The sequence below is a fragment of the Neofelis nebulosa genome, chromosome 3, assembly GCF_028018385.1.
Source record: "Neofelis nebulosa isolate mNeoNeb1 chromosome 3, mNeoNeb1.pri, whole genome shotgun sequence".
Taxonomy (NCBI): domain Eukaryota; kingdom Metazoa; phylum Chordata; class Mammalia; order Carnivora; family Felidae; genus Neofelis; species Neofelis nebulosa.
The window spans coordinates 29,166,362-29,185,324 of record NC_080784.1 but is presented as its reverse complement, the minus strand read 5'-3'; the positions used below and the strand labels follow the sequence as shown (position 1 = coordinate 29,185,324).

General features: G+C 39.5%; 1 protein-coding gene and 1 pseudogene across 5 annotated transcripts in view; both read left to right on the top strand.

Moving 5' to 3' along the window:
- Positions 1-13,119, top strand: part of GTF2E2 (general transcription factor IIE subunit 2) — an 80,273-nt gene extending 67,154 nt beyond the window's left edge. For 3 of the 5 annotated variants that reach the window (XM_058720183.1, XM_058720187.1, XM_058720186.1), the window contains exons 7-8: positions 11,037-11,152; positions 12,405-12,914. In XM_058720183.1, coding sequence (XP_058576166.1) covers positions 11,037-11,152; positions 12,405-12,521 — 233 coding nt within the window. In that variant the 3' untranslated portion in view covers positions 12,522-12,914. Of the gene's footprint in view, positions 1-11,036; positions 11,153-12,404; positions 12,915-12,956 lie in introns of those variants that run through there. The other 2 variants (XM_058720185.1, XM_058720188.1) reach the window with 2 other exon arrangements.
- Positions 2,171-4,136, top strand: LOC131506519 (tetraspanin-17-like; annotated as a pseudogene).
- Positions 13,120-18,963: the final 5,844 nt, after the last annotated feature.

Genomic DNA, 18,963 nt, shown 5'->3' with positions numbered 1-18,963 from the left:
ACACTGGGATTAATTAGACATGTATTATAAATCTTAGGACAACCACTAAAACCATTGTTTTCAAAAAATAAGTAACCGCAGTTAAAAATACTGTATTGTACATTTGAAAGTTAAGAGAGTAGATCTTAAAAGTTGTCATCACAAGGGAAAAAATTGTGTGGTGATGGGTGTTTAATTACTGTGGCAGTCATTTTGCATATAACAAATCATTGTGTTTTATACCTAAGCTTAATACAGTTTTAAGTGTCAGTTAAGTACTCAATAAAAAAATGCATGGATAAGGTGCTAATAGCAGATATAAAATGTAATCAGAAAAAATACATTCAGTTAATCTACATGAACACAGAAACAGAAGGAAAAAACAAGGAGTACATGGAACAAATAGAAACAGTAAGGTGATAGATTTTATTCCAACCATATTAATAATTATGTTAAATGTAAATCATGTAAATATACGAATTAAGACAGATTTCCATCTGTTTAAACGTCCAAAATCATCTAACATACTTTTCACTGTTAAACTGTTCAAACATAATTAAGGCAGATGTAAATTGTCTACAGATGATAATTAAGACAGATTTTGAGATTAGATACAAAAGCAAGACCCTGGTATATGCTGTCTATAAGAAACTCACTTTAAATATAAAGACATGGGTTAAAAGTAAAAAGATGTACTGGTGCAGCCACTGTGGAAAACAGTATGGATGTTCCTCAGAAAGTTAAAAATAGAAATCAGAAAAGACCCCAAATAGCCAAAGCAATCTTGAAAAAGAAAACCAAAGCAGGAGGCATCACAATCCCAGACTTCAAGCTATACTACAAAGCTGTAATCATCAAGACAGTGGTACTGGCACAAGAACAGACACTCAGATCAATGGAACAGAATAGAGAACCCAGAAATGGACCCACAAACGTATGGCCAACTCATCTTTGACAAAGCGGGAAAGAGTATCCAATGGAATAAAGACAGTCTCTTCAGTAAGTGGTGCTGGGAAAACTGGACAGCGACATGCAGAAGAATGAACCTGGGCCACTTTCTTACACTATACACAAAAATAAACTCAAAACGGATGAAAGATGTGAGACAGGAAGCCATCAAAATCCTCGAGGAGAAAACAGGCAAAAACCTCTTTGATCTTGGCCGCAGCAACTTCTTACTCAACACGTCTCCTGAGGTGAGGGAAGCAAAAGCAAAAATGAACTACTGGGACCTCATCAAAATAAAAAACTTCTGCACAATGAAGGAAACAATCATCAAAACTAAAAGGCAACCAACAGAATGGGAGAAGATTTGCAAACGACATATCAGATAAAGGGTTACTATCCAAAATCTATAAAGAACTTATCAAACTCAACACCCAAATAACAACCCAGTGAAGAAGTGGGCAAAAGACACAAATAGATACTTCTCCAAAGAAGACATCCAGATGGCAAACAGACACATGAAAAAATGCTCCACAGCACTCATCATCAGGGAAATACAAATCAAAACCACAATGAGATACCACCTCACACCTGTCAGAATGGCTAAAATTAACAACTCAGGCAAGGACAGATGTTGGTGAGGATGCAGAGAAAGAGGGTATCTTTTCACTGCTGGTGGGAATGCAAGCTGGTGTAGCCACTCTGGAAAACAGTATGGAGATTCCTCAAAAAGCTAAAAATAGAACTACCCTACGACCCAGCAATTGCACTACTAGGTATTTATCCAAGGGATACAGGTGTGCTCTTTCGAAGGGACACCAGCACCCCCATGTTTATAGCAGCACTATCAACAATAGCCAAAGTATGGAAAGAGCCCAAATGTCCATCGATGGATGAATGGATAAAGAAGAAGTGGTGTATATATACAATGGAGTATTACTTGGCAATCAAACAGAATGAAATCTTGCCATTTGCAACTATGTGGATGGAACTGGAGAGTATTCTGCTTAGAGAAAGACAGAAATCATATGACTTCACTCATATGAGGACTTTAAGAGACAAAACAGATGAACAGAAGGGAAGGGAAACAAAAATAATATAAAAACAGGGAGGGGGACAAAACAGAAGAGATGCATAAATATGGAGAACAAACTGAGGGTTACTGAAGGGGTTGTGGGAGGGGGAATGAGCTAAATGGGTAAGGGGCACTAAGGAATCTACTCCTGAAATCATTGTTGCACTATATGCTAATTTGGATGTAAATTAAAAAAAATAAAAGTTAGAACTGTCCTACCATTCAGTTGCACTAGTGGGTGTTTACCCAAAGAGTACAAGAACACTAACTCAAAGGGAAACCTGCACCCCTATGTTTATAGTAGCATTATTTACAACAGCCAAGATATGGAAGCATCCCAAGTGTCTGTTGATTGATGAATGGATAAAGAAGATGTGGTGTAACCCGGGCTGCTCTAGCCCAGGGTGGCCTGTGGATGGCTAGCCTGGCCACAGCTCCAGTTTCTGGGCCAGCTGACCATGCTGGGCAAGCACCAGCACTTCCAGGAACCCAAAGTTGATTACTGCAGAAAATATGTCCTATTTGGCTTCAACATTGTCTTTTGGGCGCTGGGATCTCTGTTCCTGGCCATTGGCTTATGGGCCTGGGGTGAGAAGGGAGTTCTTTCCACAATCTCCATGTTGACAGACCTGGGAGTCCTCCACCCCATGTGGCTGTTTGTAGTGGTTGGAGGTGTCATGTTGGCACTGGACTTTGCTGGCTGCTTTGGGGCTCTCTGGGAGAACACTTAACCCCTCAAGGTTTTCTCCTTGTTTCTCAGCCTTGTCTTCTTCCTGGAGCTGCAGAAAGGATCCGAGCCTTCATACTCAGTGACTGGATTTAAGACCAGTTCAATTTCTTCCATCAACAATAATGTCAAGGATTGTCAGGATGACATTGACCTCCAGAACCTCATTGACTTTGTTCAGGAATATTGGTTTTGCTGTGAAGCCTGAGGGCCTAATGGTTGGAACCTCAGTATCTATTTCAACTGCCCCAACTTGAACCTGTGCCAGGAGCACTGTGGGGTACCCTTCTGCTTTATCAGGGACCCAGTAGATGTCCTCAACAACCAGTGTGACTACGATTGCTGGCTCAAACTAGGGCTGGAGCAGCAGGACTCCATCCACACCAAAGGCTGCATGGGCCAGTTTGAGAAGTGGCTGCAGGACAACCTGATCATTGTTGCTAGGGTCTTTGTGGGCATTGCCCTCCTCCAGATCTCTGGTATCTTCCTGGCCCAGAACCTTGTGAATGACATCAAGGAGTCAAAGGCCAACTGGTGAGGCTGTGACACTGGGTATGGCCACCCTACTTGCCTACCCAGGGATCACCCCCTGCCACTGTGCCTGTGATGGGCAAGGCTGCAGGTGCTTCTGCTTGGACCTGAGCTTCATATGGAGCTTGAGTGTGGGTGTATTGTGTGCTCATGAGGGAAGCTGTGTGCCTCTGCCTGGGCTGCCTGTCCTGGAGCTGTACGCATGGAGGGTAGGTGTGTTTGTGTGAATGTGCACAGGGAGCCACCATCTTGACTGCTGTTGGGTGGTGGGCTCTCAAGGAGACTGGGAAAGGCATAGCTTAAGAGGGTGCAGGCCAGGTGGGGTGGGAGGGGTCTGCCGTGGCCCCACCCAGGCCGGTACACATTTCTGTGCATATGACTCTCTAGGGCAGGCTATGGCTTGCTGTTGCCTGGGATACAGCCTCACACAGCTTCAGAGCTGTCTTCTCTACTGGCTGTGACCATGACCCTGCCAGGAGCCCACTTTGGCCTTAGTGTCTCAGGCTCCAAAATGTGTCCAAAAATTTTCTCTCCCTGCTTTCAGGATCAAACATGATGATGGCTACAATGGCTACAGACTACTCAAATAAACAAAACCTTGAACTGTCCCCCTCCCCCACCCCGCCCAAAGATGTAATATACTTGTGTGTGTCACACACGCAATATGCAATATTATTCAACCATAAAAAAGAATGAAATCTTTTTAACAACATGGATGGAGCTGGAGAGTATAATGCTAAGCTAAATAAGTAAAAGGAAGACGAGTACCGTATGATTTCACTTGTGGAATTTAAGAAACAAGACAAATGAGCAAAGGGCGGTGGGGGTGGGGGTGGGGAGACAAATTAAGAAACACAGTTATTGACAACAAACTGATGTTTGCCAGAGGGGAGGTAGGGTGGTGGGATGGCTTAAATAGGTGATGGGGCTTAAGGGGTGCACTTGTCATGATGACTATCAGGTGATGTATGGAATTGTTGAATCACTGTATTGTACACCTGAAACTAATATAACACTGCATGTTAAGAAAAATAAACTTGTGGAGCACCTGAGTGGCTCACTTGTTAAGTATCTCTTGATTTTGGTGCAGGTCATAATCTTGCAGTTGTGAGATTGAGCCTTCCATTGGGCTCCATGCTGCGTGGAGCCTGCTTGGGATTCTCTCTCTGCCTCTCCCCCAATTGCACATGTGCACACTCTCTCAAAAATAAACTAAAAAAACTCAAAAAACTTGTACACATAAAATTCTCTCTCCCTTGAAAAAAGTAAAAGATATAAAATGATAGGCCATGCAAATACTAATCAAAGGAAAGCTAGAATCAAAGTAGACTTGAGAGCAAATTACCAAGGATAAAGAGGAATATTATGTAACGATTAAGGATTTAATTCTCCAAGAATAAGTCCTAAATATATACCTAACAACAGAGCTTCCAAAGCTACAAATAGATAAAACTGAAAGGAGAAAGACAAATTCACAGTTAAGATTGAAGTCCACAACACTTCTCAGTAATTAAACAATGGCAAATTAGTATGGATATGAAAGTCTTAACACTATCAACCAACTTGACCTAATTGACATTTATGAACAGACTATCCAATAAACAGTAGAATACACACACTTTCCAGTGCACTTGAGATAGTCACCAAAACAGATGGTATTCTGAGCCACAAAACCTTAATGAACTTAAAAGAACTGAAAGCATACAAAGGATGTGCTTGGACCATTATGGAATTTTACTGGAAATTAGGGATATATTTGGAAATTCTCCAAACTATTTGGACATTAAATAACACGTTGAAATAATTCATGGTTCAAGGAGGAAATCACAAGGAAGGTGGAAAAAAATGTTGAAATAAATGAAAGAATATCAAAATTCTAGGCTGCAGCTACCGCAGTGGTTAAAGGGAAATATAAAGCATTAAATGCTTATGCTAGAAAAGAATATTACTTTGGGGCACCTGGATAGCTCAGCCGGTCGAGCATCCAACTCTTGGTTTTGGCTCAAGTCATGATCTTGTGTTTCATGGGTTTGAGTCCCATGTCTGTCTTCACAGCTGGCAGTGCAGAGGCTGCTTGGGATTCTCTCTCTGTCCCTCCCCTACTTGCGCTCTGTCTCTTTAAAAGTAAATAAACTAAAAAAAAAAAAAAAAAAAAAAAAAATTGTATGGATATACCACATTCATTTATCCTTTCCTCTGCTGATGGACCGTTGAATTGTTTCTACTTTTTGGCTTTTATGAATAATGCTACTATGAACATTTGTGTCCAAGTTTTTGTGTGGACTTGTTTTCATTTCTCTTAAATCTATACCTAGGAGTGGGATGTGGTAATTCTTTAACTTTTTGAAGAATTGCCAGGCTGCTTTTGCAGAGTTGGCCACATCACTTTATATTCACACCACCAATGTTTGGGGGTTCCAGCTTCTCCACATCCATGCCAACACTTGGATTTTAGTTATCTTTCTGGTGTGAAATGAGTGGTATCTTACTGTGGTTTTGGTTTACATTTCCCTAGTGACTAATGGTGTTGAGCATCTTTTCATGTGCTTAGTGGTCATTTATTTCTTTTTGAGAAATGTTTATTCAAATTCTTTGTCCATTTTAAAGGTTAGGTGGTTTTTAAAAATTTTTTTCTTTATAGAGCTCTTTATTCTGGATACAAGTCTCTAATAAGCTACATGCTTTCTGAATATTTTCGTCCATTCTGTGGGTTGTCTTTTCACTTCCTTGATAGTGTCCTTTGAGGTATAAAAGTTTTTAATTTGGATGAAGTATAGTTTATCTGTTTGTCTTTTGTTGCTTGTGCTTTTGGCGTCCTAAGAAAACACTGCCTAATCACAAAGATGTATGCTCCTGTTTTTATTTCTAAGGGTTACAGTTTTAATTCTTACATTTAGGTCTTGGATGATTTGAATTAATTTTTGCATAATGTGTAGTGTGGTTCCAAAGATATTCTTTGGAAAGTTAAATGTTTATTACTACATTGTAATATATATTATGGTGGGACTCAGCCATCCTACTCTTAGATTTTTACCCACATTCACTCAAAATCCATATGCATTTATAAATATCAACTCTATTCTTAAGTGCCCAAACCTGGAAATAGCTCACATGGCCTTCAACTGTCCCTTAATTGCCTCCAAGTGTGGTACATGCTTGCAGTGGAATACAGCTCAGCAACAAAAAGGAACAAAGGTATTGAGATGCCCAGTAGTGTGGATAAATCTCAGTGTCATGCTTAGGGAAGGAAGTCAGAATTCAAAAGGCTACATATTGTCTTATTGTAGTTATATGACACGTTTATGATATTCTTGGGAAATAAAACTATAGGAACAGATAATCGTGGTTGCCAGGGGCTTAGGGTGGGTAGACGGGTTGACTTTGGAGCACAGGGATGTTTTTTGCACTCATGGAATTAATTGTTCTATATTGTTTCTGTTATGGTGTTCACATGACTTGTATGTTTGCTAAAACTTCAGGAACTGTACACCAAAATGTGTAAATTTTGTTCTATATAAATTATACCTTAATAAAAGGAAGATTAAAAAGTAGTTACTCAAAAGTATGTTTCCCTTTGAGGGTGGTGTTTCTCTCATCGCAAAGCAGTTTTCAGAGTTACCTCAAGGCTTCTTTTCTTTGCTGTTTGCGCTGGTGTCACTTTACCCTGAGTAAAAAGTGCCATTGTTCAGGGTTGCATTTGTGTAGGATCAGTAAGAACATGAAATACTGCCAAGTTTTTTTCATCCTTCCCAACCACAGTCTGCCTTTTCTGCCCGGTCGCACTGCCACACAAACCGTGTGTATTCTTTACAGATGTCCAGCATGTAACACCATGTTAGTGACAGTTCTCAACAAGTATTTGTTGGAGTGCTGAGAAGGAAATATTGTTTGTATAACCTCATCTGCTTAAATTATACTTTAAAAAATGCTTATTTTGAGAGAGATAGCATGCACGCATGCACACGTGTGAGAGCAGGAGGAAGGCAGAGAGAAAGAAAGAGGATCCCAAGCAGGCTGTGCGCTGTCAGTGCAGCATCCGATTCGGGGCTCCATCTTACGAACCCTGAAATCATGACCTGAGCCGAGATCAAGAGTTGGACTCTGACTGACTGAGCCACCCATGTGCCCTTTAAATCATACTTTTTAAAGAAGAAGAATCTAAAGCCATGTATATTAGTTTTCTATTGCTGCTGTGACAAATTACCATGAATTTGGTGGCTTAAAACAACACAAAGTTATTCATTTACTTTCTGTTCTGGAAGTTTGGTGTCTCAACTGGGTCAGCAAAGGCTGCCTTCCTTCTGGAGATTCTCAGGGAGAATTTGTTTTATCCCCTTTTCCAACTTGTAGAGGAGCCTGGATTTCTTGGTTCATGGCCCTTAGTCCTTCTGGTGTCTCCTTCTACTGTCACATCTCCACTGACTCTCCTACTTCTCTCTTTCCCTGATACGGATCCTTTGATTACATTGGGCCCACCAAGATAATACCGGGTAATCTCCCCATGTCCAGATTTTTAATCCTATCTTCAAAGTCCCTTTTGCTATATAAGGTAATACATTCACAGGTTCTGGGGTTTGAGATGTAGACATTTTGAGGGGAAGCATTTTTCTGTCACACACGAGAAATAATTTAATAATGTCAAAAATTTAGGATTAGTACTTTAGAGGGTGAGGTGAATTAAGAAATGTCCTTGTATTTAGAGGTGCAAAATGGATAATAATACTTGTGAGGAAAAAGGAAGCATCTTAATATACAAGGAAAATGCAGGAAGATGTAGTACATTGCTATATGAGAATCTGTTCCTTTTAAAATTTTTTTTAATTTTTATTTTTTTTAATGTGTATTTATTTTTGAGAGAGAGAGGGAGACAGAGTGTGAGCAGGGGAGGGGCAGAGAGAGAGAGAGAGAGAGAGAGAGAGAGAGGAGGAGACACAGAATCTGAAGCAGGATCCAGGCTCTAGGCTGTCAGCACAGAGCCTGACGTGGGGCTCGAACTCACAGACCACGAGATCATGACCTGAGCCGAAGTCGGACACTCAACCAACTGAGTTACTCAGGTGCCCCTCTGCTCCTTTTTTTAATGGCAACGGCACACCTTAACTCAAGTACTCTTAGAGCCTGAGGTCTAATTTGGATGTAAGAAAAAGCAATGTGTTTTAATTATAGTAAGCATAATCCTCCTTATTCTTAGGTTGTGACGTATTTAAGAAAATTTACTAGTAATATGTAAGTACCTCAGCATATTAAAATTTTTTTTCAAGAATAGTATAGCACAAAAGTGGAAATCCACCAAGCAAACTATTTGTTCCTGCCTGGGGATATACATTGGTGTGTGTTTTTCCAGACCTTTATGATTCATTTCATATGTGTGTACTTTCTTTAAATAAATTTTTAGAATTTTAGTTTTTTCTATTTTATGTAAATGAGATCATATATCTGTTAGCCCGTCCTTTTCTTAGGTATTTTATACCACTTTCATTTAGTGGTGTTAGCACCTAGAAATAAGAGATGATAGATGTTGGATGATGATAACTGTAACAGGTATACATAGTGCTTTTTTCTTTGCAGGCAATACATTAGCTCATTTAATATGCACAACTCTGTGAGACAACTATTATTATCCCTGTTTGCAGATCAGGAAACTGAGGCAGAGAGGTTAAGTGACTTGCCCCGTGTTATGTAGTAAATGGAATGACTGGATTCACATTCAGGCTGTCTGGCTCCCAGGCTGTGTGCTGTACAATTCTGCTGAGTTTGCATTTCACAGGGAAGGTCTGGGTATAGCCCAAATGTGAATGTATTATTTGGTAAAACCTCTTTAACGAGTTTGCTTATTTCCTTTCCTTCCCTGGCGTACTCTCTGTTACACAGTTTTCATTCTTAGTTCGAGTGGGACAGGGATTTTTTCAGTTCAGAAGCTCCAATCTGAGTTTATAAATTCTAGCCTGTTTTTTTTCCTTGTTACAAGATTTCTAAATCTGTTCCTGTTTTATTTACCTTTATAGTTAGAGCATGCCTGACTTTGATGATACTTGGAGGTCCTCTGCTGAAACCCATCATCTGCCTTTAAATTCAGAATCCCCTAATTTGCTATTACTGACGGAAAAAAGAGAAGAAAATCCTGACCAAAAAAGAAAACAATGCTCAGATTTTGGTTTCTTTTTTTTTTTTTTTTTTATTAAGGATTAAAAAAAAAATGTTTATTTTGAGAGAGAGTGCATATGTGCACGTGAGTGGGGGAGTGGCAGAGAGAGAGGAAGAGACAGAGAATCCCAAGCAGGCTCTGCACTTTGAGTACAGAGCGTGATATGGGGTTTGATCCCATGGACCGTGAGAGCATGACCTGAACCAAAATCAAGAGTCAGATGCCTAACCAACTGAGCCACCTAGGCCCACCCCCAGATTTTGGTTTCTAAACAGCATTCTCCAATAAAGGCAGTCAGGACTCCTTGATGAATTGGTTGATTTCAAGTTTGGGGAAATAGAAGATGAGCTTGGAACATCTTTTGGTACCTGAAAATAAGTGCTCAACAAAACAAACAAAAATACCAAAGAATAAAAAGGGAAGTAAAAAAGATACAGGAACAATTTGAAGGGGATCTCAATGACCAAAGCCAGCATGTTTGAACAACAAAATAATGATAGTAATCAATTGTAATCCATCAAATAAGTATCCATGAGTCCATACTACATCAAATAAACAACTGGACAAATGGAGAAAAAATAGTCCTTCCTTATAGTAGAATCCTAATTTACACATCTGGAAGGAATGATGGAAATAATTTGCCATTAGGCAAACCCACAAGTAATAATTGTAGGCAGGAGCTGTCCGTGGATGCTAAAGTTAGCAAAAACTATGATGAGAAACAGAGTATTTGCTTAGTCTCAGTAGATTTCCCCATAAGTTCCTTATTAATTACAAAAGGAAAAATAATAGCTTCATGGTGGAGAACTCTGACAATACCAGCTTAACCAGCGATCAGTTTCAGCCTCAGTAATAGACACTGACATCATGGACGCTTTGCACTGAGAAGGGCACAGCATCATCTCTGTGATATTCTTGCCAAAAATGCACTACCTCAATTTAATCGTGAAGAAAAATCAGACAACCCCCAATTGAGGGCCATTCTATAAAATAACTGCCCCAAACTCTGTTAAGTCTTTATGACCTCTTAGTCACACATCTCTAGGTATTTACTTTCAAAAATTTCTTCTGTTAATAAACTTTCATAACTCCTTATTCCCATATAAAACTTTGGTTCCCTATCTCCCTTCTTGTTTGTTTTTACTGAGAGGGAAAGGAAATGGAGTATACGGAGCTCAGAGAATGATCAGGAATTTTGAATTATTTCACTGGAGAGAACTGATTTTTGGACTAAGTGTCAACTGCTCTTCCTCAGGAAAGCAGGGAATTCTCAATGACATGGCCCTTCATTTACTAGACTAAGAATAGAACACTACTATTCTGGCCAGTCTGTGTTCCCAGTCTGCTACTCACTGTTCAGCACTTGAGTGTTTTTGTCTTACTTCCTTTGTTGTTGTTTTAAGTAGGCTCCACACCCAGCGTGGAGCCCGACTTGGGGGCTCAAACTCAGGACCCTGAGATTAAGTCCTTAACTGGACTGAGCCACCCAGGCCCCCTCACTTCCTTTGTTTTTATAATGAAATCTTAGATGTGCTAATTTAGACCAGAGGAGATCCTATCTAGGCCTGGCTTTCTATCACAGATGCTATAGCTTGTAAATATCTGCTGTAAAATAAATACTATCTTGTTGGCAGAGTTTCAGAAACTTTGGAGGAGTGTCACTGTGGATTCAATGGATGAGGAGAAAATTGAAGAATATCTGAAGCGACAGGGTATTTCTTCCATGCAGGAATCTGGACCAAAGAAAGTGGTAAGTAGTTTCCTGGGAAAAAAAAACAAAAACCCGAAAACATAATCCTCTGTTCTTTGAACTGTGAGCCTGCTTTCTGTTCTCTGCGAAGAACTGGTAATCAGTTCTCCCTTCCAGTATTTTCTCGGTGTCTTAATCAGTGATCTTAGATGCAAGCCCGATTATGTCTGGTGTATTGAGGGCCACAGGTGCTCTCTGCCCTCTGGTGCCCCCACATCTGCCCCCTGGTGCTGCTACCCAGGCATGTGAGAGCTTTCCTCATTATGCCTCCAGCCCTTGTGCTAGCAGTGACTGCTCGTAAGTCAGGTCATACTGAATGTTTTCTAGTGCCCACGTGTTGCCCTCCCAGTTTCTAAAAGGAGCTTGCTTCATCATCTTGGCCTTTAAGACCTTAATTGTGCTCCCCTCCCCTTGCTCCATGAGCCCTGTGGTCTTGGCACCTGGCTCTGCCTTAGCCCTGATCACTGAATTGTCCTTGTTGACTTTGAGATTCCTTAGGAACCAGATACTATCTCTTAGTCTCAAAGCTTGATCAGAGGAGGGATTTGTAATTGAAAGATGACTTGTGATCTAATTGCCTTGTACCAGCTAACCAGTTGTCTGTAGTCCAAGGACAAACCCAGTCGGGGGAATAATTCACCAACACCCTAGACTGTAGCTGCTCTGCTCCTCCCCTTTCCCAGGTGTACTGTCAGTCTTTGTAGCTCGCCTTCTTTGTGATTGTGTGTGTGTGTATGTTTTATGCAGTGAGTTTTTAAGACTCCTTAAAAGGCAGGATTTACTGCCCAGTGATCTCCGTGAATTAGTGTGGTTGCAGCACTTTATGAGGTATTTTTTCCTATCGTTGCTTTGTGGGGTTTTTTTAATCGTGTGATTTTAAATTTCAAATGTACAGAAAAGAATGGAGAATAATATTTAACAATTCTTTGTGTGCCCATCCACTCCCCAATTTTGCTGTATTTCAGATCCTTTTTTTATTGGATATACTTTTAAACCTAATGATAGAGATGAAAAACAAAGCTTTACTGTCTCTTTTTTAATCCACTTAGTGTGGAGAATAGTTGTGGTAAGGTAGTCTCAATGGGGGTGTGCACGGCACCATAACACGTGCTCCGTTGTGCTGGGGATTGGTATGGGAGGCTGGGCCACTGAGCAGGAAAAAGGTTTCTTTGCTGCTGGTTTGAGTGTCGTTAGTAAATCCTCACCATTCTGCCGCTCTGAATATCTGTATCTGTTTTTACTTTTCTTGTAGGCCCCTATTCAGAGAAGGAAAAAACCTGCTTCACAGAAAAAGCGACGGTTTAAGACCCACAATGAACATCTGGCTGGAGTGCTGAAGGACTACTCGGACATTGCTCCTAGCAAATAGCCAACAGTTTTATTTGTGAGCAAAGAGTTCAGTACCATGTCAAGGTCTTTCTTGTTGATGCTGGGCTCTGAAGACTGTCTTCCCATTCTATTTCTTAGGACTGAGGAGAGGAGCAGTTCAGTTTACAGAACAAGAGCAAATTACCAAACTCCAAGTGTATTTTAATTGAATGGGCTAATGTGATATTCCCTGTTAACCTTCTGTTACTTCCGGGGAAAGGCGCTTAGCATGGCATGCAAGTGTCTTTGCTACTTATCTCTCTTTCTAAGTGGTTCCTGGTTCCATTTTTCTTCCTTTCTTCCTTTAGAAAAAGTTTGCAGATAGTCTTGAATGCAATTTTGTTTGTTCCGAAAGGACATATTTATAATAAAATCACTGTAGAAGGAACTCGAAGATGTTCGTGGATTCAGTTTGTATTCTTTCTGTTCTTGGCAGTGGCAGACGGCAGCTCCGGCCTTTCACTCCCACAGGATGCCTGTTTGGGACCTTGTCGGACGCTGTCATCTGTGCTGTGGTGCTGAACACACGGATTTCACAATTGGAACACACCGTGTCCCCTTTGTTAGCAAATGTGACAATAAAGATACACTGCATGTGATTTTTAATGTTTTCTTTTATGAGCATAAGTCAGTATTGCTTTTTTTAAAGTTTATTTTGAGAGAGAACACGCATGCGTGTGTAAGAGTGGGGGAGGGGCAGAGGGAGAAGGACAGAGAATCGCAAGCAGGCCCCGCACTGTCATTGCGGAGCTGGCATAAGTCAGTATTTAGCTTCTTGGATTTTGCAAGTCATGGGCTCATGCCATCTCCATCGAGGGTGGATCGAGTCTTCTGGCCAACGTGAACATCACCTTTACCCTGTCCCAATCCTCCTCATCGGATATGACCGTGATGTTTTTCGGGGGGAGGCTCCCTCTATCTCCTCTCCCTGTCACTGGCCGAGCTCATGAGAGCCGTTATCTAATCCGTGGGTTCGTAACAGTTATGGTAATTTATAGGAAGTCTGCGTGGTTGTTCCAGCCTTCAGTGGCGGACTGTTTCCTTCCCTCTCCTTGTTACATGGTGTGGGAGTCCTTAGGGTTGATCCATACAGTCCGCATATCATAAATTGAAATTGCAGTAGATTATAAAAATCAGGTTCAGTGCTCTCAAAAAAGGTGTGATGGCAAACCCAGAGTGGCAAGTACTCTGTGCAGATGATGAGGGTTTTTTTTCTGTTTTAGTTTTTATCCTTTCTATTTATTTCTCATCCATTTACATAGTCCTCTTACTGCTTACGTCTTTCTTACGTGCCAGCCCCAGAACGTGGCCCCAGAAGATGTAAAACTAAGGCTCCCCATGGTAATTTACTTGTTTATTTAAAAGCTTATTTTTTTATTTTTGAGAGAGAAAGAGCACGCAGGAGAAAGAGAGAGAGAGAGAGAGAGAGAGAGAGAGAACCCCAAGCAGGTTTTGCACTGTCAACGCAGAGCCTGACACTGAGATCATGACCTGAGCTGAAATCAAGAGTTGGACACTTACCCAACTGAACCACCCAGGTGCCCCTCCCCACGGTAATTTAGAACATGGGAAACTCAACATGCCTTTGTTTCAGTTCTTTTTTTTGGGAGGGGTGGGGTGGGGGGGTGGTTTTGCCAGTAAGGAGAAACTTTTCAAACATTAAATGTCTTATGACACAAAACTAGTTTTCTTGTGAAAATTCTGGTGCAAGCTTATCTCCAAGTATACCTACTTTTTTTGTGGTCTATATACATCAGCCTGTTTTATTTTCCAGTCTTATTGAGATGTAACTGACATAAAGCATGAGTTTAAGGTGTACAGTATAATGATTTGACTTACATGTATTATGAAATAACCACAAGAGATAATATCCACCATCTCATACAGATACAAAAAAATAGAAACAAATTATTTTTCCTTGTGGTGAGAACTCTTAGATTTACTCTCTTAATATATATCATATATACCTTTCATATATACCATACAGCAGTGTTAACTATAGTATATTACATCCCAATACTTACTTATCTTGAAACTGGAAGTTTGTACCTTTTGACCACCTCCATCCAATTTCCTCTGCCTGACTCCTGCCTGTGATGCAAGTCTGATCTCTTTGCCTTTGAGATTTTATTCGTTTGGTTTCACATATAAGTGAGATCACATAGAATTTGCCTTTGTTTATCTGTCATACTTCACTTAGCATAATGCTGTCAAGGTTCATCGATGTTTCAAATGGCAGATTTCATCCTTATTACGGCTGAATAGTATTCCGTTAATATTATTTCATTCCATCCACAATTTTTATTCACTTCTCTGTTGATAGAAACTTAGGTTGTTTCCATGGAGATGCAGACAACTCTTCCATATAGTTGTTTTTTTTTGTTTGTTTTGTTTTACTTTGGATGTATTCCCAGAAGTGGGATTGCTAGATTACATGGTAATTCTATTTTTTACTTTTTTTGAGGAACCTCAATATTTTCTCTAGTGGTTGTATCAGTTTATAGTCTCACCAGTAGTGCACAACGGTTCCCTGTTCTCTACATGTCAGCATTTGTTATTTCTTGTCTTTTTGATGGTAGCCATTTTAATAGCATTAAAATGCCTCACTGTGGTTTTAGTTTCCATTCCCCTAATTATTAGTGATGTTGAACACCTGTTCATGTGCCTGTTGGTCATTTTTATATTTTCTTGAAAAGAATGTCTATGTGGTCTTTTGCCCACTTTTTAGTTGGATTTTTTTTCTTTTTTTCAACGTTTATTTTATTTTTTGGGACAGAGAGAGACAGAGCATGAACGGGGGAGGGACAGAGAGAGAGGGAGACACAGAATCGGAAACAGGCTCCAGGCTCTGAGCCATCAGCCCAGAGCCTGACGCGGGGCTCGAACTCACAGACCGTGAGATCGTGACCTGGCTGAAGTCGGACGCTTAACCGACTGCGCCACCCAGGCGCCCCGGATTTTTTTTTCTTGTATGAGTTTTTTTTGTATTTTTGAATATTAACCTCTTATCAGATACATGCTTTACAAATATTTTTTTCCCAATTTGTAGGGGTTTTTTTTCAATTTGTAGATTGTCTCTTTGCTGTGTAAAAGCTTTTTGGTTATACATATATATAGTCCCATTTGTTTATTTCTAATTTTGTTGCTTGTGTGTAGTATAAAAGATCATCATCTACCCATGTCAAGGAGCTTTTTTTCTTATCTTTTCTTCTAGGAGTTTTATGGTTTCCACTCTTATATTTAAGTCTTTAATCCATTTTGAGTTAATTTCTGGGAGTGGTATAATATTGAGGTCTAGTTTCATTCTTATATGTATGAATGTCCAATTTTTCCAGCACCATTTTCTGAAGAGACTCTTTTCTTTATTGACTGTTCTTGGCTCCCTTGTCAAATACTAGTTGATACTGTTTGATACTGTTTTAATTACTATAGCATTATAGTGTAGCTTGAAATCAGGAAGTGTGATGCCTCTGACTTTGTTGTTTTTTCTCAGGATTGCTCTAGCTATTTGGGGTCTTTTGTGGCTCCATATAAATTTTAGGAGTGTTTTTTCTGCCTCAGTAGAAAATGCCATTGGAATCTTGATAAGGATTGCATTGAATCTGTTAGTGCATAGGAAAGCTGCTGATTTTCGCATGTTAATTTTGTATCCTGCAACTTTACTGAATTTGTTGATTAGATCCAGCAATTTTTTGGTGGAGTCTTTAGGATTTTCTCTATTTAAAATCATGTCATCTGCAAATAGAGACAGTTTTATTTCCTTTCCAGTTCTGATGCCTTTTATTTTTCTTGCCTGATTGCTCTGGCTAGCACTGCCAGTACTATGTTGAGTAGGAGTGGTGAGATTGGGCACCCTTGTCTTGTTCCTGGTCTTCAAGGAAAAGCTTTTAACCTTTCACTATTAAATATGATGTTAGCTGTAGGCTTGTTGTATATGGCCTTTATCATGTTGGTATGTTCCTTCTGTATCTGATTTGTTGAGTTTTTATCATAAATGGATGTTGAATTTTGTTAAATGCTTTTTCTGTATCAATATTTTTTATATCATTCTGTTGATATGGTGTATCACATTGATTTGCATACGTTAAAGTGTTGTGGCCTCCTAAGGATAAATCCCACTTGATCGTTATGAAAGGTCTATTTAATGTGTTGTCAAATTTGGTTTGTCAGCATTTTATTGAGATTTTTTTGCATCTGTGTTCATCAGGGATATTGGCCTGCAGTTATTTCTAGTAGTGTTCTTTTTGGCTTTGGTACCATTGAAATGCTAGCCTTGTAAAATGATTTTGGGATGTTCTCTTTGAGTTTTTGGAAGTTTGAGAAGCATTGGCATTAATTCTTTAAATGGTGAAATTCAACTTGAAGCCATCCTGGGTCCTGGGTTTTCTTTGTTGGGGGATTTTTGATTGCTTATTCAGTTTCCTACTAGTAATTGGTCTGTTTAGATTTTCTGCTTATTCCAGATTTAGACTTGGTAGGTTGTATTCTCTTGGTAGGTTGTATTCCTGGGGCACCTGGGTGGCTCAGTCTATTGAGCGTCCGACTTTGGCTCAGGTCATGATCTCACAGTTCACGAGTTCAAGCCCTGCATTGGGCTCTGTACTGACAGCTCTGAGCCTGGAGCCTGCTTCTGATTTTGTGTCTGCCTCTCTTTCTGCCCCTCTCTCACTTGTGCTCTCTCTCCCAAAAATAAATAATAAAAACATTTTAATAAAAAAAAATTTTTTTAAAGTTTTCCATTTTGGGGTACCTGGCTGGCTCAGTGGAACATGTGACTCTTGATTTTGAGTCAAGCCCCATGTTGAGCATAGAGCTTACTTAAACAAAAACTTATTTTCCATTTCTTCTAGGTTGTCTAGTTTGTTCGTATACAGTTCATAAGAGCCTCCTTTCCTCTGTATTTCTGTGGTATTTGTTGTAATGTTTCCTTTCTCATTTATAATTGTGTTGATTTGGATCCTCTCTTTTTCTTGGTTAGTCTAGCAAAATGTCAATTTTATCTTTTCAAAGAACCATCTCGTTGACTCCTCTTTTCTATTGTTTATCTGTTCTGTATCATATTTCTTTTTGCTCTAATCTTTATTATATCTTTCCTCCTGTTCACTTTTGGCTGAGTTCTTCTTCTAGTTCCTTAATGCTTGGAGTTATTTGCAGTCTTACGTTTTTTCTAAAGGTGTTTATTGCTGTGAACTTCGTTTAAGAACTGCTTTTGCTGCATCTCAAGTTTTGGTAGATTGTGTTTGCATTTTTGTCTCAAGATACTTTTTAATTTCCTGTTTAATTTCTTCTTTGATCCATTGGTGGTTCAGGAGAGTGTTTAATTTCTATATATTTGTGAATTTTCCAGTTTTCCTTCTTTTATTAATTTCTGGTTTCATACCATTGTGGTCAGAGAACACACTTGGCATGATTTTAACCTTGTTAAATGAAATGTCCTGAGACTTAATTTTTGGCCTACCATATGGGTTATCCTAGAAAATGTTCATGCGTGCCTGAGAATGTTCTGTATATGTTTGTTAGGCCAATTTGGTCTGTAAGTATTGTTCAGATCTGCTGTTTCCTGCTGGTTCTTTGGATGATCCATCCATGTTGAGTGGGGTATTAAAGCCCCCAGCTACTAATGTTTCACTGTTTATTTTTCCTTTTAGCTCTGTTAGTTTTTGCTCTATATATTTAGATATTCTGATATTGGTGCATAAGTATTTATAACTGTCAGATCTTCTTGAAGAATTGACCCTCTTATCAATATATGATGATCTTTGTATCTTTTTATCATTTAAGAAAATTTTATTTATTTATTTTGAGAGAGAGAGAATCTCAATCAGACTCCACACTGTCAGTGCAGAGCCTGACCCGGGGCTTGAACTCACAAACCATGAGATCATGACCTGAGCCAAAATCAAGAGTTGGACACTTAACCAACTGAGCCACCCAGACACTCCTTTACCAATTTTATAAGCCTATTTTGTCTGATAATGTGTGCAGCTACTCTTGCTTTTTCTTTTTTTTTTTCCACATCATTTCCTTGAAATATCTTTCACCATCCCTTCATTTTTAGTATATGTGTATCTCTTTTTTTTTTTTTCTTCTTCTTTTTTTAAGTAGGCTTCATGCTCAGCCTGGAGCCCAGTGTGGGGCTTGAACTCACATCCCTGAGATAAGACCTGGATGCTTAGCTGACTGAGCGACTGAGGAGCTCCATTCTGTGTGCGCCTGAAGGCTAAAGTCAATGTCTCGTATACAGCACTTCATTGGATCTTGTTTTTTAATAGGTGTTCTGTGTGTATCAGTTGCAGAATTCACTTAGGCTTAAAGGAATTATTGATGGGCAGACTTATAGTTGCTATTTTGTTAAATTTTTTAGACTCATTTTTGTAGTTTTATAGATCCATTATTCCTTGTGTCAAATTTTATTTTTGTGTCTTTTTTAAAGACACAAAATT